Source organism: Pelophylax lessonae, assembly GCF_965119305.1.
Source record: "Pelophylax lessonae genome assembly, chromosome: 4".
In the NCBI taxonomy this organism is placed as follows: domain Eukaryota; kingdom Metazoa; phylum Chordata; class Amphibia; order Anura; family Ranidae; genus Pelophylax; species Pelophylax lessonae.
In genome coordinates this window covers 188,584,739-188,611,785 of record NC_138771.1, presented here as the reverse complement: position 1 = coordinate 188,611,785, position 27,047 = coordinate 188,584,739, and the positions used below count along the sequence as shown (strand labels likewise).

General features: G+C 40.2%; 1 protein-coding gene across 10 annotated transcripts in view; it reads right to left on the bottom strand.

Annotated features, from left to right (window-relative positions):
- Positions 1-27,047, bottom strand: part of MAGI2 (membrane associated guanylate kinase, WW and PDZ domain containing 2) — a 1,130,869-nt gene that overhangs the window by 391,750 nt on the left and 712,072 nt on the right. For all 10 annotated transcript variants that reach the window (XR_014225193.1, XM_082255142.1, XM_082255141.1 and 7 more), the window contains 2 exons: positions 10,340-10,555; positions 495-708 (listed from right to left, as the gene is read on the bottom strand). Coding sequence is in view for 9 of the 10 variants with exons in the window: in XM_082255142.1 (XP_082111268.1) it covers positions 495-708; positions 10,340-10,555 (430 nt within the window). In the remaining variant the exon portion in view is untranslated. The remainder of the gene's footprint in view (positions 1-494; positions 709-10,339; positions 10,556-27,047) is intronic.

Here is a 27,047-nt window from a genome sequence, read left to right as displayed (position 1 = left end):
AAGATTTTCCTTGCTTGTCTCAAAGAATGCTGGTCAATTGTTAATTAATCAAAAAAAGAATCAGCCTGACTATGACCTGCCCAAAAGCAAGGCAAAGGATATTTGAGTCTTTGCCATGGTCTGTTTAATAGCAAGAAACATGTCAACAGTTTAAGAGCATACTAATTGACCTTGGAAATGTAATAATAAAAAAAGAGCTCCAAGGAAGACACAATAAATTGTTATGGAAGGAATGAACTAGGCATTTAAAAGCTCTCATTATATTTTGTTATACACACAAAAAAAAAATAGATAATAGAACCATGACATAGAAACAGCAACTGAGAACTCATATAGCTCAACATATTAAAATGATAAACATGCTGAAAATGTTCAGTGATTTTCCTAGCATAAACATGGCATGGACATTCACTGATTTTGATTTTATGTTTTTCCTATGTGCTGTGATGTGCCGAACAAAATAACTATACTTAAATCAGAATAAACAGACTCACTCTATAAAGTAGACTTCTCCTTTCTCGGTGTACGCCATCTCCCAATTATCAGGCAAGGTCCCCAACTCATCATTGTCATCAGGCTTCAGTTGTTTCTTGAGATCCGAGCTTTCTTTAGACTCTGTGTCTGGCTGGCAGTACAATGGGGTGGTATAAGGCTGGGATGAAATCTCACCTGAGGCATCTGTACTCTTGTCTTCATGTTCACTTGATTCTACATGAGACATAGAAATACACATTTATCACCTTTGCCCTCCAATGCGCTTCTGAGCATTTCAAAGTACCGAAAAGCTGCTCCAGTCAAGCCATCAGATGCACTTAACATTAAATGCATTCAGGGTCATCTTACACATTGCAGAAGCCATATGAACTTTACATGTGTATATTACTATTTAACCTACATGGCTGGCTATACAAGAAGCAAAACGGTATTGGTTAACATTCACTTTTTAATGAGTAAAAAATTATTTTGTTAATTACCTAATTTAGGATTCAGTTACATCTACAGTAAATACATGCTCTTTTTAAGGGTTATGTAGGAAAAAATGACAAAATATAGATTCATTATTTTATTCTACAGTTGCCATTTTTCATTGCAGATTATAATCAGATTGGTAGCTATTGGGCAATACTGACAATTCCTAATGCAGACAAGTTGGCACTGTGCAAAGTAAAATGGCCTTTAGTTTGAATTTATACTTTTAATCTTAAAGTATGTGTTACTGTACTTTACACACTGCCTTAGCATATGCACTGCCATACCCCGTAAGTTCAATAAAGTATGTTTATTTAAGACTTGAGATGCTCAATATATATAGGGCTTGTGCACATAGGCCACCACAGTCAAAGACAGTCTTTGACATTTGTATGCAGCACAGCTCGAACACATGCATTTGAAGGGAAACACTGCATTCCACCTTCTTGCCAGCAATGTAAATATATATCCAGTAGGACATGCTGCATTCAGAAATTCACAATTTAGCAAAGCAGGTCTAACACAGCTCAGCGTGGTTATCCACACGGTACTACTGTAGTGAATGGACATTTGTCAACCTGCGTTTGACGTGTGTTTCATATACATGTCAAAAAAGTAGGTAAATAACACCTATTTACACATGCCCTAAAAATGTTTGCTAAATCATATTAGGGTAATGATATCCAACTGGTGACAACCTGCCAGCAAGACGGTCACTAAGAGACCATGTCCCTTCTTCTGTGGCATTGTCTCCTGTTGACCAGACCAGCAACGTGTCACTCTGTCACTGCTTTCTCACTAGCAAGGTTCTGCAGTAAGGATGATCAAACTTTTGAAAAGTTTGGTTCGACCAGAACACCCGAATTTTCCAAAAGTTCGGTTCGGATTTCAGAACCCCATTGAAATCAATGGGACCCGAACTTCGTTAATCAAAAAACACAATTTTGAAGCCCTAAAACCCAATAAATGCCCCTAAAAAGTGCCTAGGGTTCTGGGTCATGCCCCATTAACTATTAATCACACAAACAAGTTCTTAAAAATTGTCATTTTTGATAAAAAAGCCAATTATTGAAAAAATTAAAAAAAAAAGAGAGATTTTTTGATTTTTACTTTGGATTTAGTATCTGGGGGTCTAAAAGGTGTGCATGTGAAGTTTCAGCTCTGTAGCATGTCCAGAACCATGAAAAAAATGAAAAAAAAAAAAGATAATTTTTCAGTAGAACAGGGATGTGGGTCGGGACCCTCCTTTTACTTTAACACCTATATGATCTTTTTTTCTGGTTCTGGACATGCTACAGAGCTGAAACTTCACAGGTACACCTTTTAGACCCCCCAGACACAAAATCACACAAAAAAAGTTCTTAAAATTGTCATTTTTGATAAAAAAGCCAATTATTGAAAAATTAAAAAAAAAAAAAAAAAAAAGATTTTTTGATTTTTACTTTTTAGATTTAGTATCTGGGGGGTCTAAAAGGTGTACATGTGAAGTTTCAGCTCTGTAGCATGTCCAGAACCAGAAAAAAAATCGTTAGTATTAGAAAACTTTCTGACAGGGGGTTTGCTTCGCTCCTGTAACACCTTGCCGGTTTAATAGAAGGCATTTTTTTTGGGATCTTTGCAGTCAGGAAAAACATCTGAACTTGTGTATAGTGGTACTGTGCACAAGTTCTGATGTTTTGCCTGCCTCCAAAAACCCCCAAAAAATGCCAGCAAAAACACACCTGGGCATTTTTTTTTTTTGACGCTAGCGTTTTTTTGGCATTTTTTGGGGTTCTTTTGAGGCAGGCAAAACATATGAACTTGTGTATAGTGGTGTATATACACACATCCATATATTTATATACACACCTAGACATATATAGGTGTGATAGTAGCAGAAATATATGCTTGCGCTAATGAAATCATTTACAGTAATATATTTCTGCTACTATCACACCTATATATGTCTAGGTGTGTATATAAATATATCTATGTGTGTATATATACCACTATACACAAGTTCAGATGTTTTTCCTGACTGCAAAGATCCCAAAAAAATGCCTTCTATTAAACCGGCAAGGTGTTACAGGAGCGGAGCCAACCCCCTGTCAGAAAGTTTTCTAATACAAACAATCCTTTTTTTTCTGGTTCTGGACATGCTACAGAGCTGAAACTTCACAGCTACACCTTTTAGACCCCCCAGGCACAAAATCACACAAAAAAAGTTCTTGATAAAAAAGCCAATTACTATCACACCTATATATGTCTAGGTGTCTATATACATATAATTATGTGTGTATATATACCACTATACACATGTTCAGATGTTTTGCCTGCCTCAAAAGAACCCCAAAAAATGCCAAAAAAAACGCTAGCGTCAAAAATAAAATGCCCAGGTGTGTTTTTGCTGGCTGGCACAGTACCACTATACACAAGTTCAGATGTTTTTCCTGACTGCAAAGATCCCAAAAAAATGCCTTCTATTAAACCGGCAAGGTGTTACAGGAGCGAAGCAAACCCCCTGTTAGAAAGTTTTCTAATACTAACGATCTTTTTTTTTCTGGTTTTGGACATGCTACAGAGCTGAAACTTCACATGTACACCTTTTAGACCCCCCCAGATTCTAAATCCAAAGTAAAAATCAAAAAATCTCTTTTTTTTTAAATTTTTCAATAATTGGCTTTTTTTATCAAAAATGACAATTTTTAAGAACTTTTTTGTGTGATTTTGTGTCTGGGGGGTCTAAATGGTGTACCTGTGAAGTTTCAGCTCTGTAGCATGTCCAGAACCAGAAAAAAAGATCATATAGGTGTTAAAGTTAAAGGAGGGTCCCGACCTACATCCCTGTTCTACTGAAAAATTATCTTTTTTTTTTTTCATGGTTCTGGACATGCTACAGAGATGAAACTTCACATACACACCTTTTAGACCCCCCCAGATACTAAATCCAAAGTAAAAATCAAAAAATCTCTTTTTTTTTTATTTTTTCAATAATTGGCTTTTTTATCAAAAATGACAATTTTTAAGAACTTTTTTTGTGTGATTTTGTGTCTGGGGGGTCTAAAAGGTGTACCTGTGAAGTTTCAGCTCTGTAGCATGTCCAGAACCAGGCATTTTTTTGGGATCTTTGCAGTCAGGAAAAACATCTGAACTTGTGTATAGTGGTACTGTGCACAAGTTCAGATGTTTTCCCTGCCTTCAAAACCCCCCAAAAAATGCCAGCAAAAACACACCTCTGCCTTTTTTTTTTTTGACGCTAGCGTTTTTTTGGCATTTTTTTGGGTTCTTTTGAGGCAGGCAAAACATCTGAACATGTGTATAGGGGGTATATATCACTGTAAATGATTTCATTAGCGCAAGCATTTATTTCTGCTACTATCACACCTATATATGTCTAGGGGTATATATTCAGACATATATGTCTATATATACCCCCTATACACATGTTCAGATGTCATGTCTGACATCAAACAAGTCCTCAAAAAAGCACTGGCAGTGGCAGCCCCTGCAGCATAAAAAATGCTTGGCTGGTGAGAAGCCATATTCCAGTTCCGAAGCTATTCAGAGAAATGATCATTTCTCTATAGCGGTCACCCTGCTATGGAAGGGCTTTGTCACCCTGCCATAGCAGTCACTGCCAGTTAACCCTACACTACACTATGGTCCCCTGACACTTAACACTTTCCCTACAGAAACTAAATTTTTGAAGCTAACTAAAGTGAAAAGGAGCACTCTAACTACACTAGATATCCCTTTCCTCACACTAAAAATAGCTAAATGACACTTTTAAAGTAAAATTAACAGAACAGCATTCCACTCTCTTCCATGTCCAGTATAACAATGCTAGGAATATGGCGGGGGCAATATTATATACTGGGGGGGCGTATTCACTAATGATTGGTCTAGGGACCCCCTAGTCACTCCAATCACATTCCTAGCATTCTCCTGCCCCCTCAATTGGCTTTTGCTAATGGTTCTGGTCCAATCACAGGCTTTTAAAGCCCATTTCCTGAAGCATTGCATTTTGGGCGGTTCTGGTTGCCGAATTCCGAACTTTTTGGGCAAAAAGTTCTAAATTCGGCCGAACCTCGAACACCCAATGTTCGGGCCGAACCGATGGTGGACCCGAACCGTTCGATCATCCCTATTCTGCAGCATTCTGGATCAGTGAGGGAGCAATACACATAAGGAAAAGTGGTTGCTACACCTCCATGATTCTGCTATTGCAGATATATAGCCATCAACAGAAGCACCCATCTGACATGAGCCTACATATGCAAATTTGTCAATTTTCTGTAAACTATTTAAAATCAGCTATGGTAGTGTTATCATAGTCAATAATGAATAAATGATCAATAAATCCAACCTAAAAATTAGGTAAATAGCGGCGCAAGGTGAACATAATCACCAAAATCAGAAAACCAGTACTAAACACCAATAAAGTGACTTAAATAAAAACTAAAATGCAAATTGAGTAAGAAATGAACATAAAAAAAGCAAATACAAATATGTAAACACCCAGTGTTGAAATGTGAAATAAATACTTTAAAGAAAGTCCATATCAAAATTCAAAGTAAACTTTCAATCGCAGTGATCTTTAATGTATTTCAATAGAAATCCTCTTCCATCCAAGCATGCAATCTTCACACCGCACCAAGTGAAAGTGTGCCCTCACTACCCCATCAGGAGTGCACTCACCAAATAGATTTGCCTCATCCTCTCATAATCAGCAAATAAGCTTTGATGTCCTTAGGATTAGTCAATCCAACCACGGATGTCTTTAAACCAAGTAGGCCATACCCAAGGAGTTCTCATACAGGAGAAGAAGAAAGGAGAACACCACTAGTGCAATAATGTTTAAAAAAAATTATAATCTCTCCCATTCAACTCATGTCACAAAACTATAAATTGCTTTAAATGGTCTGTATCACTTAACAAACATGAGTCCCAGTGAAGGGGAACTAGGTCAGCTGCGTCTCACCCGACCGATTGTTCCCTTCTCTCAGAACGTCACTTCCGTTTGCAGTACAGTCACGTCCAGATGCATTCCTTTATTACAACCTCATCCAGGGACTCCAGGATACAACTTCAACCAGGGAATGAAGAAATGCCCACCACTCTGATCTTTTCAAAATTGTCACGCTCTTTTCACCTACTGTAGTTTAGATTTAAAATCTCTAGTCACCTGATGTGCCCATAGGGCACTATACTGATATAACATGTCTAGTTCAGTTTCTAATTGATCTTAGTCAGGACACAGGGCTATTTTACAGGTTACTTTCTAGTTTCAATAGGTACACACCTGGTACACCCTTACTTTTTTGGTAAAAAGGCAGACTCTCGGGTAATATAGCAGTTTGATTTAACACACTCAACCATCCACTCACAAACAGCTGTGTATGTAGACGTAAACTAATAATGTTACTTTCTTTCACAAGGAAACTATGAACATTCATGTTTATGACAACAAGGTTCTTTTTTTATTTCCTGTCATACTTAGTGGCAATTATTTGCCTGAATAATCCCCACCAATGGTAGAATGAACACATCAATCAATGTCATAGTACCATGTCATGCCAACATATCATTAATGTCAGAGCAAACATCCCCAATTTCTTGTTTACCATATTCTTTTTCATATATTCTAATATTTTATGAAGTTTAGGTAATGATGGAAAGTTTTAAAATAATTACAGGGTCTGTGAAAAGGCAAATAACCTAATTTAATTGCCTCCTCCTGTCAACCTGGCACTGTGATTCCCAGAGCTGAAGGGCGCAGTTCTGGTGGCCACCAGTGGATGTTTCTCAGAAGCAAGCAGGTTCCAGAAATTAGGTCCCACCTAAATGCTAGCTGCTGGGAAGGTATATAACACTTCCCTTGACTTTTTATCAGTGCTTTAGGTTTAGCCATATACTGTACCTGCTTGCTTTCTGCATCCTGATTCATGCATTATCCTCTACCTTGCATCTAGTTCCCTGTGTCCTATAACCCCATTTCTACTCCCGTTGTTCCGAGTCCCAGTCCTGGTCATGCTCTGCTTTTTCAGCTTTCCTCCATTTTTTATATAGTTTATTATAGTTAGGTTGTTGTTTTGGTTTTGCTTCACTGTCACATTTATTTTTCACCTTTGCTTTACTATTATTTGCTTTACGTTTACTACAGGTACTTATATAGCGCCATCACTTTCGCAGTGCTTTACATATATATTTATTCACATCAGTCCCTGCCCTCAAGGAGCTTACAATCTAAGGTCCCTAACTCACATTCAGACTTACATATACTAGGGCCAATTTAAAAAGGAGCCAATTACCTATTAACATGTCTTTGGTGTGTGGGAGGAAACTGGAGTACCTGGAAGAAACCCATGCAAGCACAGAGAGAGGATGCAAACCGCTGGATACCTGCATTAGTTATCCCTTACAACTCCATAAATTATGCCACTCTGGTGCATTGTTGGGTAGATGCTAAAAAAGTAGTCCACAACAAAAAAAAATGAACCTCTATGAAATTACCAAGCTTCCATGCTACTGCTGCCTCTTAAAGAAATGTTGCAAAGGGGTAATTTGCAAGTTAACTGCTTAACTGGTGGAAGAGGCTTCTTACAGGAATATTCAGTGGATCCAGTCTGAAACACCAGTTTGAAGAGATTCTTCTCACGTTTCAACCCTAGATTGGACCTGACCCAGAATAATTAAAAAAAAAGACCCTCTTGGAATATTTTGATGTATTTTCAATAAACTGTTAAATTGGAAGGTTGTTTAAATTAGATATATTTCTTCTAACAAAGAGGTAAGGGGTTTAATCAGTTCATGTCAACACACTTACGCATCCTCCTGCACCACAATTTTAGGGTGGGGCAAGGGAATATTTCTTTGCAGAAGAACCTGATGTCCAAGAACCTGATGTCTACTGGTCTCACTTCATAAAGCCGGAGAAATATAATTAAGTCCAGAGACATTTTTACTGGAGACTTTTGAGTTTTGACATTTGCAGCGCCCGATAAAGTTAATGGTAGGCTTAGTGGTAGGTTAACTGGAAAGTTTAGTACAATTTGTGATTAGGGATTACATTCTTTGAAATATTTAAATTTTACAGTGAAATATTATTCATCCCCTTGTTGTGGAGGCTATGTTATGGGGTCATCTATGCAACATTTGCTTTTAGACTTTATCAGGTCTGCTCTAAAGAAAAAACTTCATCTTAAAATAATTTTTTAATTCCCCCAAATTGTATGCACTTTCTGATACACGGTTGTGGTTGTGCAAGAAAATAACTTCAATTTTTCGGTTTTTGCTGGTTGTGGCTCCACCCCAAGCTAAAACCAAAATTATGAGCACTCCTTTGGGGGAGGTACAGCTCACACTGAAGCCACCACCCCCTTTCTGTGTGCTGTGTGTTTCCTGTTCAGAGTAATGTGGTCTACAATTAGGTATTCCAGAACAGCAGCTTGCCTCAACTTGCTACAACTCATTCAAGGTAGATGGGTTGGAAAGGTATACAGCAACCTTCAGGTCATGTCCCGCATTTTTTCAGTTGGATTGAGATCTGGGCTTTGACTAGACTATTCCAAGACATTTGAATGAAATAAAAAAATTATAAAGGAAAAAAAATAATAAAATTCCAGCAAAAAGAGGACCAGCTCACTTGCCACGAGGCAGGTATTATTTACAAAAATACACTTCCTGCAGCTTCTCCTCATCAAATGTTAAACTTCACAGAGCAACTTTTTCATAACTATATACAGTGCCGTGTGTAAGTAGTCACTACCTTGTTGTTTTTCTGTCTTAAATATTGTTTGTGTCATGATAAAAAAAAAAATATATATATTTTGCACCTTCACAAAGCATAAAAAAAAAAAAATCTATTTTGAGTCTAGGTTGTAATGCAACAGATCAGGAAATACATTTGCAAGGCATTGCATACATTTGTGGGTTTAATTTCAATTCAATAGAGAGGTTAATGTTATATACAAAGCCAAGAGACTGCACAGCCCACAAAATGGTGGTATCATCACAATAGATAGCATTTAAATTTTACTATATAGCCTACCATTAAAATGATACATATCACTAGTATAGTTCTACCTATTGACCACACTAGTACAGCAAATGGATATATTACATGATACTTATTCTATTCATATAGAATATTATAACCAACAGGCAGAATTCTTAACCACTTAAGCCCCGGGAAGATTTTACCCCCTTCCTGACCAGGGCCTATTTTGCGATTCAGCACTGCGTGACTTTAACGGACAATTGCGCAGTAGTGCGACGCTGTACCTAAACGAATTTAAAATCCTTTTTTTCCCCACTAACAGAGCTGTCTTTTGGTGGTATTTGATCACCTGTGCGATTTTTTGATCATGCGCTATAAACAAAAAAAGAGCGTCAATTTTGCAAAAATAACAATATTTTTCAAAATTTTTTATATGAAATTCCCCAAAAAAAAATTTAAAAATCAAAATTTTTTAACATTTTAGGCCAATTTGTTTTATGCTACATATGTTTGGTAAAAAAAAATCGCAAAAAGCATATTTTTGATTAGTTTGCGCAAAAGTTATTGCGTTTACTAACTAAGGAAAAGATTTTTGTCATTTTTGTTGTTGTTTTTTTTTAACGAGTAATGGCAGCGATCTGCAATTTTTTTTGCGGGACTGTGACATTGCGGCGGACAGATTGGACTCTTGACTGACATTTTTGACACTTTTGGGGTTACCAGTGACATTACTACAGTAATCAGTGCTATACATATGCACTGTTACTGTAAAAATGACACTGGCAGGGAAGGCGTTACCTTTATTTGAGAGGGAGGGGTTAAGTGTGTCCCTAGGGGCGATTGGATGTGGCTTGAGGTGTAAGAACAGAGATCAACGGTCCTACATAGCAGAACCGTATGATCTCCATTCTTACACAGGGAAGAATGACAGGTGGCTTTGTTTACATTAGCCGCCTGCCTTTCTCCCGCTGTAATGGACAATCGTGAGTGCTCGGCGGACATCGGGTCCGCCGGGCACATGCGCGGGAGGGGGGGGGCGCGCGCTCACTCCCTAGAGCCTCACAGGCTAGCGACGTAGACCTACGTCGCTTTTCCTGTGAGGGGCTGACCGCCGCAGTAAATAGTCCTGCTGCGGTCGGCAAGTGGTTAAAAGTGGTTATTTTATTAGGATGCTGCTAACAATGGACATATTATTGGTTTATTAGTAAGCTTAGTAAGCATAATGGTAATAAGGCCAGGATGAAAAATAAAAGAGTGGGTATAATAGAGCAGTATGCAATTCATTATCCTTTTCCTTTTCCTGATTTTAATATTCCATTAGCTGTTTTATCCTGATTTATGTGGTTTTACCCCATGCTGTCTACTTAAATGATAAAATATAAATATACTGACCTGGTGTTACAGCTACTCCATTTCCATTTATTACTGGTCTCTCCTCTTCCTCCTCCTCTGGAGGTTCAATCCCAGTCTTCTCCATGTTGCTTACAGATTTATTGCGCTTGCGTTTCCCTTCAACTCTTGGAATGCCACCAGGAAATATATGGTCTGTTGCATTTAATAAAAGTGGAGCAGGTTCAGCTGGAGGCTTTGGAGTGCCGTAGTAATTTTCTGCAAATATATGTAACATTGACAGTTTATTAGCCAAGAAATATAAGTAAAAAACAAGCGGTCTGTCTTCATCTGCATATCAATAACTACAAAAAGTAGCCTCATAACACAGACTGTAAAACCAAGACCTAAATAATATAATATACAGTTCATATGCAGAGCCCTTGTCTGGAACTAGCAATCTAGCATCTGGTCATGTTACCGTTCAGTGATTATCCATTGAAATAAAAAATGATCAGCTGTTTTAGGTTTTTGTTGTTTACCCCATATGCATTGCACTTCCCATGTAATTTCCTTTGTTACCCATGACAGGCTTATAACTTTGTTAAATGGGCAGTGAAATGTACTAAGAAATTAGTTTGTTTCCTGGTTTAGAAGTAACCTACATGTACCTATCTAAAAACGGAAAATTGTATCATACTTACCGTAATTTTCCTTTCCTGGTGCCTATCCATGGCAGCATACTAGTGATAGAGCTCCGCCTCGACTCCACCTTCAGGATCAGTGAATAGCATAAATTAAAAGGTATAGCCCCCCCCCATCATTCTCCGTAATAGGAAAAACCGAGGGAGGGATCGTATGCTGCCATGGATAGGCACCAGGAAAGGAAAATTACGGTAAGTATGATACAATTTTCCGTTTTCCTGGTGCCTCCATGGCAGCATACTAGTGATAAATAACTAGCTTACACGGGTGGGATAATGCTTAATCAAAAAATAAAGTTTAATTAGACAAAGACATTGCTGCTTGAACAACTCGTCTTCCAAATTCAACTGTCGTTAGAGCCCCTGGATCAACTCTATAGTGTCTGAGAAACGTGTGCTGTGACGACCAAGACGCCGCCCTGCATATTGTCTCCAATGAGACGTTTGCTCTCGTTGCCCATGAAGTTGACACTGCTCTTGTTGAGTGTGCGTTCACTCTGGAAGGAACATCCATGTTTTGTGCAGTATAGGCTTTTTGAATGGTCTTGACTACCCAGGATGCCAAGGTCCTTTTTGAGGCTTCCTTTCCTCTGTTTTTACCCCAAGGAATCACGAAAAGCTTTTCCGAATTCCTGAAGGCTGCTGTCATTTCCAGATAGGCTTTTAGTATCTTGGGAACATCTAGTTCCTGACACGAATCTGAGAAGACTGGTAATGCCCATGGTTCACTTAAGTTGTCTGGCGTAGTCACTTTCGGAGTGAAACCTCGAAGAGGCCGTAGCTCCACCCTGTCAGGGAAAAACGATATATGCTCCTCCCCTATTCCCAGGGAGTGCAAGTCTGAAATTCTTTTGCCGGACGTGATCGCCACTAGAAAAACTGTCTTCAAAGTCAGGTTCCATAGCGAAATTTGTTCCACCGGCACAAAAGGGTGTTTGGACAGCATCTCCAGAATCAGAGGAAGGTCCCACTGAGGAAAGGGACTTCTACTTGGAGGACGAATCTTAAGAACTCCTCTGAGAAAGGTGATTACCAGCGGATTATCTGCCCATCTGATGCTGGTTGCCGCTGAAATCGCTGACACCTGAACTTTAAGTGTACTCAAGCCGAGACCCCTGTCTAGGCCAGACTGAAGGAAGGCCAATACGTTTGAAACAGAAGGCGTGATGGGATCAAATTCTTCTGTTTCCGCGTAGGACACAAACCTATTCCAGATCTTAGCATATACGGAATTGGTTGCTGGCTTTCTGGCTTTGAGGAGAGTATTGATGACTTGCTGGGAGCATCCTAAGGATTCAAACCGCCTCCTCTCAACAGCCATATTCGAAGGTTCAGAGTCTGTGGTCTTGGATGGAACCTCCCCCCCTGTGATAGTAGGTGAGGAAAGGGAGGAATCTTGATCGGGGAGCATACGCTCATGCGTAGGGCCAATGGAAACCAAGGCCTCTTCGGCCAATACGGAAGGATTGCCAGTATCTGTACTGGTTCCCTCGTCAATCTCAGTAAGAACCTGTGAATTAGGGGACGTGGTGGAAAGGCGTAGCCTGTCGTGAACCGCCATGGGCAGGACAGAGCATCCACTTCCTCCGCTTGCGGGTAAGGGAGACGTGAGAAGAAACTCGGGAGCTTGGAGTTCTCTGGAGTTGCGAATAGATCCACTTGTGGGAGATCCCATAGGCTGAGGATCTGCTGAAAAATGTGCGGATGTATTGCCCATTCGTTGGCGTCCTCGAAGTCTCTTGATAAATGATCCGCCACTGTGTTCAATCTGCCTGGTAGATAGGCTGCTCTGAGGGCCACCAGATTCCTTTCTGCCCAGATCATAATGGGCTCTACTTCCCTCAGGAGGGTCCTGCTGCGGGTCCCTCCCTGCTTCTGGATGTATGAAACCGCTGCCCTGTTGTCTAGGCGTAGTAGGACCCTCTGCGCCCTCACCTGAGGAGCTAGTGAGGTTAGTGCCATGAATGCCGCCCTCAGCTCTAGAATGTTGGAAACCAAGTCTTTCACCGGAAAGGACCATCTCCCCTGAATCTGTATTGTTTCGCAATGCGCTCCCCATCCCTGGCTGCTCGCATCCGATGTGATCATGGTCCAGGAATGAGAACCCAGATGGTGAGGTTTGGCGAGATTCTCCGGATCTGTCCACCAATGAAGGCCTCTGCGCATTATCGATGTTATCTGGATCGTTTGCGAGAGTTGACGTGTGCGCCACTGGGACAGGAATCCCGACTGAAAGAACCTCAGGTGCCAATGTGACCATGGCACTAGAGGGATGCAGGAAGACATTGAGCCGATCAGACTCATACATTGTGAAGCTGACATGTAGTCCCTTCCTATGGCATGAAGTGTCTTTTGAATTATTGCTGTTGCCTTCATTTGGGGTAGAGAGACCGTGCCTCTGGCCGTGTTGAATTCTGCCCCTAAGTATACCATCACCTGGGTTGGAGATAGTTGACTCTTCTGCCGATTTACTAACCACCCTAGATCCTTCAGGGTTTGTAGTAGAATGTCCCTGTGGAGAATCAATTTCCGTGGACAGTCGGCTAGGAGGAGGATATCGTCCAGGTAATGATATACTCTTAACCCTTTCTCCCTTAGGGGGGCAAGGGCCGATATCAAGACCTTTGTGAAGACTCTTGGGGATGTGCACAGGCCGAAAGGCAGAGCTTGAAATTGTAGGTGGACATGACCTACTGCGAACCTTAGATATTTTTGGAAGGCGGGAAGTATAGGAATGTGTAGGTAGGCATCTTGCAGATCCACAGATATCAACCAATCCATAGGCTGTACTGTTTGGATTATTGTCTGTAAGGACTCCATCTTGAATCTTTCCAGATGAATATAGCGGTTTAGACCTTTCAAATCTATAACCGGCCTCCAACCCCCTGTCTTCTTCTCCACCAGGAACAGGGTTGAATAGAAACCTGTGAAGCGTTCCCCATAGGGTACCGGTACCGCCGCTTGTTGAAGTTGAAGTGAAACTAGAAAGTCCTTTAAGGCCTGTGCCTTCTGTGGGGATGATGGTAGTGTCGTCTTTTTGTAAGTCGCCCGAGGTGGTTGCTGTTGGAATGTCCAGAAGTGACCGTAACGGATGGTAGAAAGGACCCAAGGGTCCTGGCATTTTGTCATCCAATTTGGTAAGAAGTGGCGAAGTCGGGCTCCCACTGTATCGGTCACTTCTTTTCTGGCGTCAAAAGGACTTTGTCTCCCCTTGTGGGGTAGTGAGATTTTTATTTTTTCTGGATGCCAGAAAGGAAGACTGGGTACCTTTCCAGGGCCTCTTATTGTCCCTGAATGGACGGGTCTGTCTGTAGCCTCTAGAATTTGACTGGCGGAACCTTGAGAGGAAACCCCTTGTTCTGCGTTCCTTCCTATCTTGTGGAAGAATACCAGTCTTTCCTCCAGTGACCCTGGAAATGGCCTTCTCCAATCTTTCACCAAATAGCGATTTACCATCAAAAGGTATTTTGCACCAGCTCTGCTTTGATGCCAAGTCAGCCGTCCAAGGCCTTAACCATAGTGCCCTCTTAGCCATCACTGAGTGGAGCATTGAACGAGAGGCGCACCTAATTGTGTCAATGGCGGCTTCTCCCACGAAGTCTGCCGCTAACTTCAATTCCTCAAGTGACTTGATAATATCCTCTTTAGGGACATCCTGTCGCAGAGCTGTCTCAACGTTGTCAGTCCAGGAATGAATGGCACTTGAGACTGAAGTCAGCGCAATAGCGGGCTTACAAGCTGCCCCTGCGGCCAGATAGCATCTTTTTAGGTCAAGATCAATGCGCCTATCCAATGGATCTTTAAATGAAGTTGAATCTTCCATTGGAAGGGTCATGTTCTTCGCTAGACGCACCACCGCTGCATCCACTACTGGCATGGAGGATAAGGCTTGTATTCCTTCTTCCGGCAACGGATAAAATTTATTCACTCTGTTGAAGGAGAATTTTTTATCTGTCTTACTCCATTCATTCTCAATCACTTCCCTTATTTCTCCCATTAAAGGGAAAGCGACTTGTTTCCTCTTGAGGAAAGGGAAATATGACTTTGACTTAGGCCGGGGTTCCGCTGGTTCATCCCAGGCGATGGCCTGCTTAACCGCCTGAATAAACGGCTGAACTAAAGCAAAGTTGAAACCTGAAGGCTCTTCTTCATCTGAAGATTTGTCCGAATGTTCCTCCGAGGAAGGATCTCTAGTGGCTGGAACTGCGCTAACAGTGATAGCGGAAGGACCTGCGATCACCGGATCCGATTCCTGTGGCTGAGAAGCCTGTGGTATAGGACGAGCTGGGATGGTGGACACCAACTCTGCAATTGAGTCCTTCATTGTTTGTTTAAGTAGATCAACTACTTGGCGGCTCTCCGTGTCACAACTGGCCGCATAATCCCTGAGACAGTCTTTACAGACCAGCTTTCTCGGGAGGGGTTCCGCGCCACAAGACCAGCACTTTTTTCTTGAAGAATAATGTGGTGAAGGAGAGCGATAACGGCTTCTGGATCTTGATCTCTCTGGGTATCTTGAGGAATGTGACCTGCGATCAGGACTGTGGTCATCCCGTCTTCCCGATGATTTTTGAGATCTCTTCGATGGTACTGGACTGTGACAAACCAAAAATAATGGATGTCAGTGGCGCACTCTTTTTTTTTTTTTTTTATACTCACGAAAAGTTGGTCCCATACCTATTACGGTCAGGTGGATCTTGGTTTCGTGAGGAATGACTCATGGTAAGGGCAAGAGGATCAGCTGAAAAAGGAAAGATTATAGTAGAAAAACATGTATACATATATATATATACATATACACACATACACATATATACAGAGAAAGAGTAAGAACCAAAGCATAAAAACCACCTACCGAGAGAGAGCAAACGAAAATGGTCTGCAGGGCAAGGCTAGTTGAAACCGAAGACACCGCCTCTCTAAACTTCCTGGTTTAAGTACATCAGGCTCCACTCCACCTGAGCCGAAGCACCAATAGGAAGGCAGGGAAACCATTGACTGGATTTTTTTTTTTTTTTTTAAAACAACACTGCCCCTTTAAGACATAATTTGTAAATGTGCTGCCCTATACCTGAGCCAAAACCTAACTTCCTGTAACTTTTTTGAATTCTGCCTTCTTCAAAACAACACTACCCCTCTTTATTTCTTTATACTGCAGCTTTAAATAAATTATTCATTTATATACATATATTTTTTTTTTTTTTTTTTTTTTTTTTTGAGACCACGGCAAAATGGCCGCCGTTGTCTCTACCGCGCATGCGTCGTCCCGCAATTCTTACTGCGCATGCGCCGCAACCCGACATGTCGCCGCACAGAGACTCCCACCGAAAAGATGGCCGCTGTGGGAGTCAATGCGCATGCGCCGGCCGCCGCGTCATCACGGCGCGACCCGGCGCGAACAGGGGAACAGGACGCCGTAGCCATTAGAATGCTGCGTGGGGGAATCGCCCCCAATTGCCCTAACGCCAGACAAGGTAGCCATAACACACGCAATTAAGAATATAACTGGGAATAAACATCACAATCAGTGCCCACAAAACTATGCATAGTGATGGAAAGACAGAGAAGTGTAGAAGGGAAAGCTGATCTCTCTGCCACCATGAATCCCCACATTATACATGTATCCTTATCCACATACTCATGAATATTATATATATATACATATATATTTTATGAAAAGACGGCATATTTGTTCCACATTAGGAAACGCCGTTACTCACAGACCCCAGAAGATCCACAGAAGGGGTTCCCAGTCTTATTAGCGCGTTTAGCGGCCCAAGAACAGGGACTGCACACGGGAGAGGCTGAACCCGGTGGAAGCTGCCCGTTTTCACAGGCAGAGGTAGGGACATACTGCTGCAATCTTCACTGTTCAAGAGGTTTGAGGAAAAAAAGGAGAATGATGGGGGGGGGCTATACCTTTTAATTTATGCTATTCACTGATCCTGAAGGTGGAGTCGAGGCGGAGCTCTATCACTAGTATGCTGCCATGGAGGCACCAGGAAACACATATTACAGGTGCTATTAAGTACCTCTACAGTACATATGTCACCATTTACCATGTAACATTTTACTTAATTTTATATTTCATTCTGTTTATGAAAAATTGCCAACAGGGTTCAATTGCATGTCTCAAACATGCAGTTCCAACAGCTGAATTTAGCTTTGACATAAATATTGATTAGTAATAGGGATGAGCCGATCTGGTCTGGGTTTGGTTCGAGCAGGGTTTGAGGAACTTCAAAGGAGTTCGGATGTTGATTCCATTGAAGTTAATAGAAGCTGTCAAAAAAAAGGCCTATTTTCTGGGCTAATAGTCAAAGGGTTGTCAAAAATAGCATAGCTGTGGACATTGCCCTGGAAAACGTACCAATGCAAAAAAAAAAAAAAAAATGATTAATTCTATTCGACCAGGAGCATTTTTTTTTTTTTTATAGCTGATATTTACAAAGGAAATTGTGTTTTGAATTGCCGAAAAATGACATTTTCCTCCTGACCTCTTTTCTTTAAAGAAAAAATGTCACACAAAACCCACAGGTCCCTCCCTCAAATACATAACAGACCCCTAAGGTGTGCATGTTTTTTTTTTTTTTTTTTTTTAAAGAAACCTGCATAGAATATCATTTTCCAGATATTTAAAATATATCTTTTTTTCTTTGTCCCCCTAAAAAATCCATACCAGACCCTCAATCTGAGTATGCAGCCTGGCTGGCCAGCGAAAGGGGAAGGGGGAGCAATTGTGTGGCACCCTCTCTCCTGAGCCTGACAAGGCCACATGACCTCAACATGCAGGGGTATCTTTTTTTCCTGACAAACCACCTGATTTCCATGTGGATGAGGATAAGGATTCCTTCCCCAGAGCCCTGGCTGGTGGTTGTGGGGGGTTTGTGGACAAGGGGCTTATCAGAATCTGGAAGCCCTTCAACCACAAAAAAGTAACCTAGAAATAAAGATACTCAAATGTATGACAAGTCCTTTACTAATCCCAAAAAAAGGTCTGTCATTGTAAATCCATTGTCAATCAGGATGCCCGATGTTGTCTTCGGACTGAATGCTGAGCTTATTCTTAATTAGTAAAACATAATTTCCTCTGCAACATTAAAAACATGGCTCTGGTGTCACTTTAGACACTGATAAAAAAAAACATTATTGCAATATCCTTTTTACAGAAAGTGTAAAGAACTGGTTAGCTTGCCCTGCTATCCCCATAAAGAATGATGAGACACGATGATAAACCTCTGTTGTAGATAGAGTGAGAAAAGAAAATGGAAGGGAGGAGGGGGTGGAAAGGGAGAAGATTGTTCTTTTCTGGGATTTGCAAGTCAAGACGCGTATTTCATATCCATGAATCAAATGTTTTAGTAAACTAAGTTTAATATTTAGCGTGAATGTGAGTTTGTGATTGACCATGATCCAGTTAAGCTTGTATTTACTATAGTCAATGGACACATTCAACTGTTTCAAGCTTCTTGCCATCACAATTTTGCCAGCTAGCTTAATTTATGACACTAATCTTCTCAAATGTTTAGGGCTGGCACTACAAATCCAGAATAAGGCAGATTAATGTGAACTGGGTAAGTTTATCCCATTAGAGTAAGATCAAATTAAACATTCTGATCCAGAATCTGTTTATTTTGGGGGCATCATCATCAAATATGGAACATAGTGCCCATTTGGCTGCCGTCCATGTAGCATTTGGTCGAGGTGTGAGGATATACAGCAGCTTAGCTCTCCTAGTGAGTGATGTACCATCACAATAACATTTTGTAATTAGACATTTTACTTTTCTAACCACCCATATTATACATACATTATAAATGTGTCATCTGAAGCCAGAACTAAACATTGTATATTAAAACAGCACACAAAAGGGGATTGTTATTTTTTTTATCATACACCAAGCTTTAGCAAACTAAATGTAATTCAATAAGAGTACTCTACTTTAAGAAAGCTATGAATTTACCTACTGCATATTTGTTATCAATACTCCTTTGAGAGAGAAAACACTGTAACAAAATTGTGGCAGGTAAATTTATTCCTATTAAAGAAAATATAAACAAATAAACCCTTGCTCTATAACATTTAATTTGCCTCATCGCTGTGCATTAAATAACTGCCATTTTTAAATAATTGTCATTTTTTTTCATCCTTTGGTACATCTCAGTGCTACTTATCTCTTGCAACGTATTTTCAGTTACTTCCAGTCTACATACATGCACTTTAGTAATGATTGCATGATATTTCTAAGGGTGGAATTTTCAAAGCAGAGGTTTAATACTTATCTTTCTGGCAGGTGAAGAAATGTTCATTCTCTTGAAGAGCTTCAAGTACTGCTGGTATCCCACACTTCCAGGTGTGTCCAATACCTGGTATCTCCTGCCAGCTGCTATGGTAATACTTTGTCCTGTAGTGATGTAATGGCTGGCGGGAGGAACCACAGTGCCTGGTAGGGGACCAGACATGCTCACAAGTGTCGGATATTTGTAGCAGTTAAAGAGAGCAAAGATTTCACTCTTACCCCCTGTTGGAAAGGCAATTATAAAGGATGTGTAAAAAAAATGGGTGTATTAACCACAACCACTTGACGAAGTGGGCGCTGTGTGACTCTGAAATGTTGCCTTATGTTTACTATGTGACCACAAAAATAAAGCTTTGGACCCTTTTGAGGAATCCTTGGTGACATTTCTTCATAATGATTAACCACAACAACTCCCCTAAATTCACAGTGGAGTTGTGATCAAAATATGCAAACAATAGTAAGAGTGAAAAAATGCAAGCATCATATTCAAATCGGTTCTCAAAAATAGTCCATTAGTAAGTGAAATGAAAAAAGTTCTCCACTTCCTAATAATAATGTAACTTGTTTGTAATTTATACAGTTTGTAACTTGCCCTCCAGACACCACTTAGTGCTCGTACAGTCCCTCTCCCTTCAGGACATCCCTCACCAGAACTATATGTCACCCACTTTCATGACTGGCATAACTTGCTTTAAATATGTATTCACATCTCAGCTTCAGCAACTCTTGCTATTAAAATCATCCTTCAAACTCCCTTGGAAGATTAAAAGTTCATTGTTTTCTCTTTATTTTCCACCACCACCACCTGCCAGTGCTTAGTTTGTTTTTACGTGACTTGTTTTTTTTTTTTTTGCATGTATACTGTTGTGGAGAGTAATTCCCCCTTCCTCCTAGAGAAGACTTTAATGATCTACTTTGGTCATGGAGGCGCAAGGATGCCACCTCTCTTTTTCAGCGATAGCGATAGGAGTCCAAGCCTCTAGCTTAGAATGGGGCATGCTTTCAGTGTCCTGGGTTTAGGACATCTGGTACATACCTTATAGCTAATAGTTTCCTATGTAATGGATCAGGCATGTCTCTTTCAGGTATGACTATTGCTCTGTGGTTTCTAGATATTTTACATGGATATGTACTTATCACCATCATTGTGATGAAACCTATACAGTCATAAATGCCTGGTATTTTGTTATTATGTTACCTTATTTTAAAACTGAATAAACATATTTGCAAAAAAAAAAAAATCACTCCTCCATCCGGCTTAATAATCGCCACAAGTGTAAGGAAGAAAAAGAAACAACCTCCAATGGTACAGTAAACCAGTTCACATTCAATTTATTAAAAAAAAAACATTTTAAAAGCATAAATCGCGCTCATCAGTAATCAGAATGGTGTCAGGCAGTAATCAGTAGTCATCTCCCAGCTATCACACCACCTCTGAAATGCAAAGGCACCTCCGCATCACCACTTCCAATTTCTGTCCTGATGTCACTTCCGGTTTCCGCATAACCATGCTCCATTATGTTTCGTCATTTCGGACTGCATCAATTTGATTTTACAGCCACTTTATCATTTACTTTATTATATTGTTATTGCATGTATAATTTACTCCATAGTAAGGGTGAGGTTTGGATCTAATATTAAAGAATAGACCAACTTTTTGCAAATAAATAAATAAGTGCACCCACATTTGCAGAAAAAACAATTGGGCATTTATATTTTTTGTTTGCAAATGAGCATACAAAGCTTTGCAATAGTGGTCAGTGGAATGTGGGTGCAATAAACAGTCTCCCAAAGATTCTTCCTCCAGCCGATCTGCCATGGTGACAGATAGGACTTGTATTTTATTCATTCACAAATCTCTGTTAATGGATGATGCAGTTGTGTGGGCGCTGCTGCCAGGGAGAAGAGCCTCCACACACTGTCAGGATGGGGGGATGAGGAAAATGGTTGGCTATGCCCCATTTTACTTCTTATATCCTAAATATGGGTGTAACATCTATCATGCTCTAAAAGGTTAAGTTAGCCTTTAAATCTTTATTTGACAGACTGGTAGTATTTTTACTTTTGCACAATGTCACATTAATAACACAGAAGCAAAGCTGGGGAACAGGGACATGGAAGAAAAGAGTTCCGCCACCTCCGATGCTGGGCTCTAGCCTGCTGCTCTCTTCTGTTACTTGTAAATAAGGAAGCCCGGCTTATGTATTTACAAGTGACAACACCCCTCTTCCAGTTGCTCGCACAGAACCCTCCCTGTCCTGCATGTTCCTAAGACGGTGGAGGAGGGAGGCTGCAAGGAAGGTGCATAGCTGCTGTAGTCTTGCAGAGGAAGCTCCTCCTGAGACCCACACTGGCAGCCTGCACTCCTAATTTAAGTTGTAGCTGCTCTTCTGCAGCAGCCACTCTATCTGATACTAGGTGGGAGAGAAAGGGTTTTGGAAGGGAAGAGAGCTCTGTACTAGTGGGTGGGGAGAATCTGTGGGTAAACAATTTTGGTAATAAACTGGTTTCTGAGATGTACATTTCTAAACTCTGCACTCTGTATGTAGCACCCCCCCCCCCAAACCCTGCACTCTGTAGCTAGCACGCTCCTGAACCCTGCACTCTGTACATAGCACACTCCTGGACCCTGCACTCTGCACATAGTAAACTCCTCAACCCTGCACTCTGTATAGGACACACTCCTGAGCCCTGCACTCTGTACATTGTGCACTTCTGAACCATGTACCCTGTTTGTGATGCATTCTTGGCATTTAACAATGCCCCATTAAGACCCTCGTACTGTTTGTGCAATTTGGCCACCCTCGCCATTTAATTGGTACGTACTCTCCTCGGAGGGAATGGGGGGCTAGGAGGGAACCTGGTTGAATGTCCTGGTTGTCACCCTATAACAAAAATTCTGAACAAGGTACTATAATATAATACCAGGTATTAGGTTGTATTTTCATGAAAGCTGCAATCCTGAAGATTTAAATTTGCTTTTTAAATTGCATGTATTGCATTGTATTGGAGACCAGGAGGTGTCCAATGTGCTACTGGGGAAGAGCAGATGGCAATTTCAAGTTGCTCCACAAATAATGAATTGACTGGGCCAAAGTCGCAAGGACTCTTAGCTGTGGGTGGTAGGAGTGAAAGCAAAGTCAGATGCTGTAAAGAGGAATATGTCATAGAAATCTGGAATGTATGATCAATGAATAAGGGTAAGCTGGATGTGGTCAAACAGGAGATGGCAAGATTGGAATTAGTGAACTAAAATGGACTGGAATGGACTAATTCAACTCAGATGACTGCTATATCTGCTACTGTGGATAAGAACCATTCAGGAAATGGTGTAGCCCTCATAGTCAACAAAAGAGTGAGGAAAGCAGTACTGGAGTACAACCCTAAAATGACAGGATGATCTCAGGCCGTATCCAAAGCAAACCACTCAACATCACAATAATACAAGTTTATACACCAGCCTCTGGTACTGAAGAAGCTGATGTTGACCAATTTTATGAAGCTCCACAACATCTTTTAGAACTAACTCCAAAAAAAGATATCCTTCTCATAATGGGAGCTTAGAATGCTAAAGTAGGAAGTCAAATGAAGCAGGAAAAAAGCTAATAGAGTTTTGTCAAGAGAACACACTGGTAATACCAAACACATGTTTCCAACAACCAAAGAGGCAACTCTACACATGGACATTACCGGATGGCCATTACAGAATGCTGATAGATTATATTTTCTGCAGCCAAAGATGGAGAAGCTCTATACAGTCAGTCAAAACAAGACCTGGAGCTAAATGTGACTCAGACCATGAGCTTCTTATGGCAAAATTCAGGCCTAAATTAAAGGAAGTGGGAAAAACCAGTAGACATTTCAGATATGATCTAAATCGGATCCCTTGTGAATACTCAGTGGAGGTGATGAACAGATTTAAGGGATTAAATCTGATAGACAGAGTGCCTGAGGAACTATGGAAGGAAGTGTGTTACATCGTACAAGACGCAGCAATGAAAACCATCCCAAAGAAGAAGCAATGCAAGAAAACAAAGGCCATGTAAATAGCTAAGCAAAGACAGAAGGCAAAAGGCAATGGGGAAAAGGGAAACTATACCCAAATGAATGCAGACTTCCAGAGGATAGCAAGAAGAGACAAAAATACCTTCTTAAACAATCACTGCAAAGAATTAGAGGAAAACAACAGATTTGGAAAGACTAAAGCATTTTTCAAGAAAATTGGAGGTATCAAGGGAAAGTTTTGTACAAAGATGGGCACGATAATAGACAAAAATGTCTAAAAAGATTAAGAAGAGATGGCAAGAACACACAGAAGAACTATACAAGAAATATCTGAATGTCCCATATAACCATGATGATGCAATCACTGACCTTGAACCAGATATCCTGGACAATGATGTCAAGTGGGCCTTAGAAACTAAGCAATGCTAATAACAAAGCCAGTAGAAGTGATGGTATCCCAGCAGAGGTATTTAAAATCCTAAAAGACGATGCAGTTAAAGTGCTGCACTCAATATGCCAACAAATTTGGAAAACTCAACAATGGCCACAGAACTGAAAGAGGTCTGTTTACATTCCGATACCAACAAAGGGCAGGGCCAAAGAATGTTCAAACTAGCGTACGATCGCACTCATCTCACACGCTAGCAAGGTTACGCTGAAAATTTTTTAAGCTAGGCTTCAGCAGCATGTGAACCGAGAGGTACCACAGGTACAAGCTGGATTTCGAAGAGGCAGAGGAACTAGAGTTCAAATTGCCAACATTCGCTGGATCATGGAGAAAGCAAGGAAGTTCCAGAAGAATGTCTACTTCTGCTTTATTGACTACAGTAAAGCCTTTGATTGTGTGGATCACAACAAGATGTAGCAAATATAGAAAGAAATGGAAATACCAGACCACCTCACCTTTCTTCTGAAAAACCTGTATGCAAGTCAATAAGCAATAGTTAGAACAGGACATGGAACAACTGACTGGTTCAAAACTGAAAAAGGAGTGCGGCAAGGATGTATATTGTCACCCTACTTATTTAACCTATATGCAGAGTACATCATACAAAATGCAAGGATCAACAAATCACAAGCCGGAATCTGGATTGCAGGGAGAAATATCAGCAACCGGAGATATGCAGACGATACCACACTAAAGGCAACAAGTGAAGAGGAAATAAAGAGTCTCTTAATGAAGGTGAAAGAGGAGAGCGCAAAAGCTGGCCTTAAATTGAACATTAGGAAAACTAAGATCATGGCAACTGGTCCCATCACTTCTTGGCAAATAGAAGGAGAAGAAATGGAAAATTAAATTAAGAGACTCTTGCTTCTTGGGGGAAAGCAATGGCAAAACTAGACAACATTATAAAAAGCAGAGACATCACCCTACTGACAAAGTGCCGTATAGTCAAAGGTATGGTATTCCTAGTAGTAACCTATGGATCTGAAAGTCGGACCATAGGGAAGGCTGAATGCCGAAGAATTAATTCTTTTGAACTATGGTGTTGGAGAAGACTCTTGAAAGTCCCTTGAATGGCAAGAAAATCAAACCAGTCAACCCTGAAGGAAATCAACTCTTACTATTCATTGGAAGGACAGATCCTCAAGCTGAAACTAGAATACTTTGGCCACCTAATACAAAGAGAGGACTCATTGGAAAAGACCGTGATGCTGGGAAACATGTAAGGAAAAAGGAGAAGAGGACGACAGAAAACAAGATGGATTGATAGCATCATCAAAACAATGAACATGAAGGTAAACAAGCTCCAGGAGGCAGCGGAGGACAAAAAATCCTGGCGCACTATGGTCCATGAGGTCACGAAGAGTGAGACATGACTAAAAGACTGAACAACAACAAGTACCTCTTATATGAGGTTTTGGTGATTGGATTTAATAAACAAGCCAAAAAGATGTTGTATACACATATGTATTGACAATGGTGTGAATGTGATTCAGTTATTGCAAAAATCAGACAGGCATTGAGTTGTGAAAATTTGAATGTATGTTATTGTATGCCCTTTTGTGTAGTCCTACAGAGATCTAGATTTCAAAATTACATGTAAGAACAGTACTATTGACTTATCTAGAAACAGTATCAGACAGTTATATAATTTCCAATTAAAATAAAAAAAATAGAGTTCTCATTGTTTGCTTTAAGTCATTGCTTATGAGAAGAGAAGAAAGTAAAAAACCCAGCTTTAGTTCAGAAATTATACAGCAGTGATACGTATATTGTACAATTTGAACATAAACATCCCATGCAGAGCCATATTGCTCCAACATTAGCCCATGTCTTTCAGACAGCAAGTCCTTTTTTTCTACCCAGCACTTGTATCGGTTAATCTGCACTTGTGCAAAACAGTCTGCAAACACATTACTTTGATGACAATTGAAAGACAGTGCTTGCAATGATATACAGTGTTCTTACAATAATATCTTACAAATACAGTGTTGTTACAATAATATCTTTCAACAAAGGCAAATTACTTCTCATATTTCCTTTGGAACTCATCGGTTCCAACCTTTTATAACACAGGCAGCATCCAGTTTTGTAGTGTACACATTTTTCAAACACTTCATGTATGGCCAGTTTTAGAAGTTTGATATTAAAGTTAAGATGGGTATATACCATAAAAAAATTGCAGCTTGATGGTTAGCACTAAGCTCATTCATCACAAATGCTCTAAATTCAAACCTCACTAGGACCTATATGCTCTCCAAATGTTTGCATGTGTTCCAGGTGCTTTGGTTCCTTCCCACAACCTTAACCATACAAGTGGATTGAATGGCTTATGAACAGAATGACTCTGGAAAGTGTGTATATGTTATTGTGTTTGTATTTGTATAACTGTAATAGAAACAACATATGGTTGCATTACTAAAGGCAAATAGGCTGTTGACTTTGCAAGGGAAGTTGCACTTTGCATGGAAAATTGCCCCAGAGCTTAATGAGGGTCTGCTGACTTACATTTCCCAACCATGTGCAAGCAAAAATGCTGCTTTTTCTTTTTCCTGGCACGTAATTGGGTATTTGTTGCAAAGTGAAATGCCACCACATTCACTAAGCTTGGGGAAAATTCCTATGCAATGTGAAACTTCCCTTGCAAGGTGAGCTGCCCTTTTGCCTTTAGTAATCCAATCCTGATATTACAGGTTCCACTACAGCAGGGGTTGGTGTCATTTGTTCAAATCCTCTAAAAAAAGCTATATTAGATAAGAAGCAAATCGAATAATCAATTAAAAAAACCCCCATAGCAGTAGATAATCAAACATAACAAAACAGTGATGAAGAGAAAGATATACTACACAATCATGTTTTGGGACCTTATGGGAAATACCTGTAAGAAATCTGTTATGTTAATTATATTTATATAAATTATGAGAGACTGCAGTTATCTTGCAATTGTTTTTTTGTCACTAACTGATATCTGGTATCTTGGGAAATTTGTTGTGGAAAATTAGCTCTGGGCCATTTTGGGATTTTTTTTTTCTGTGAGAAACCCATGAAACTACATTTGTAGCTTGAGCGCTCTGAAATCCATCCACAGCTTAGACAGATGGCATGTCTTGAGCAATTATACTTCACTCATGCTTTGCTAGTTGATCAATGTCTCTCAAGCAAAGCTCTGGGAATGGAGTAGGTAGCATTAGAAACTCAGGCAAAGCTTTTTACATTTTTCATCACTATCTCCACTGTTAACTCCATCAACCAATTCAAATGAATCAGATGCCATGATATGAATAGTGCTAATGTACAATACATGTATACAGATATGTA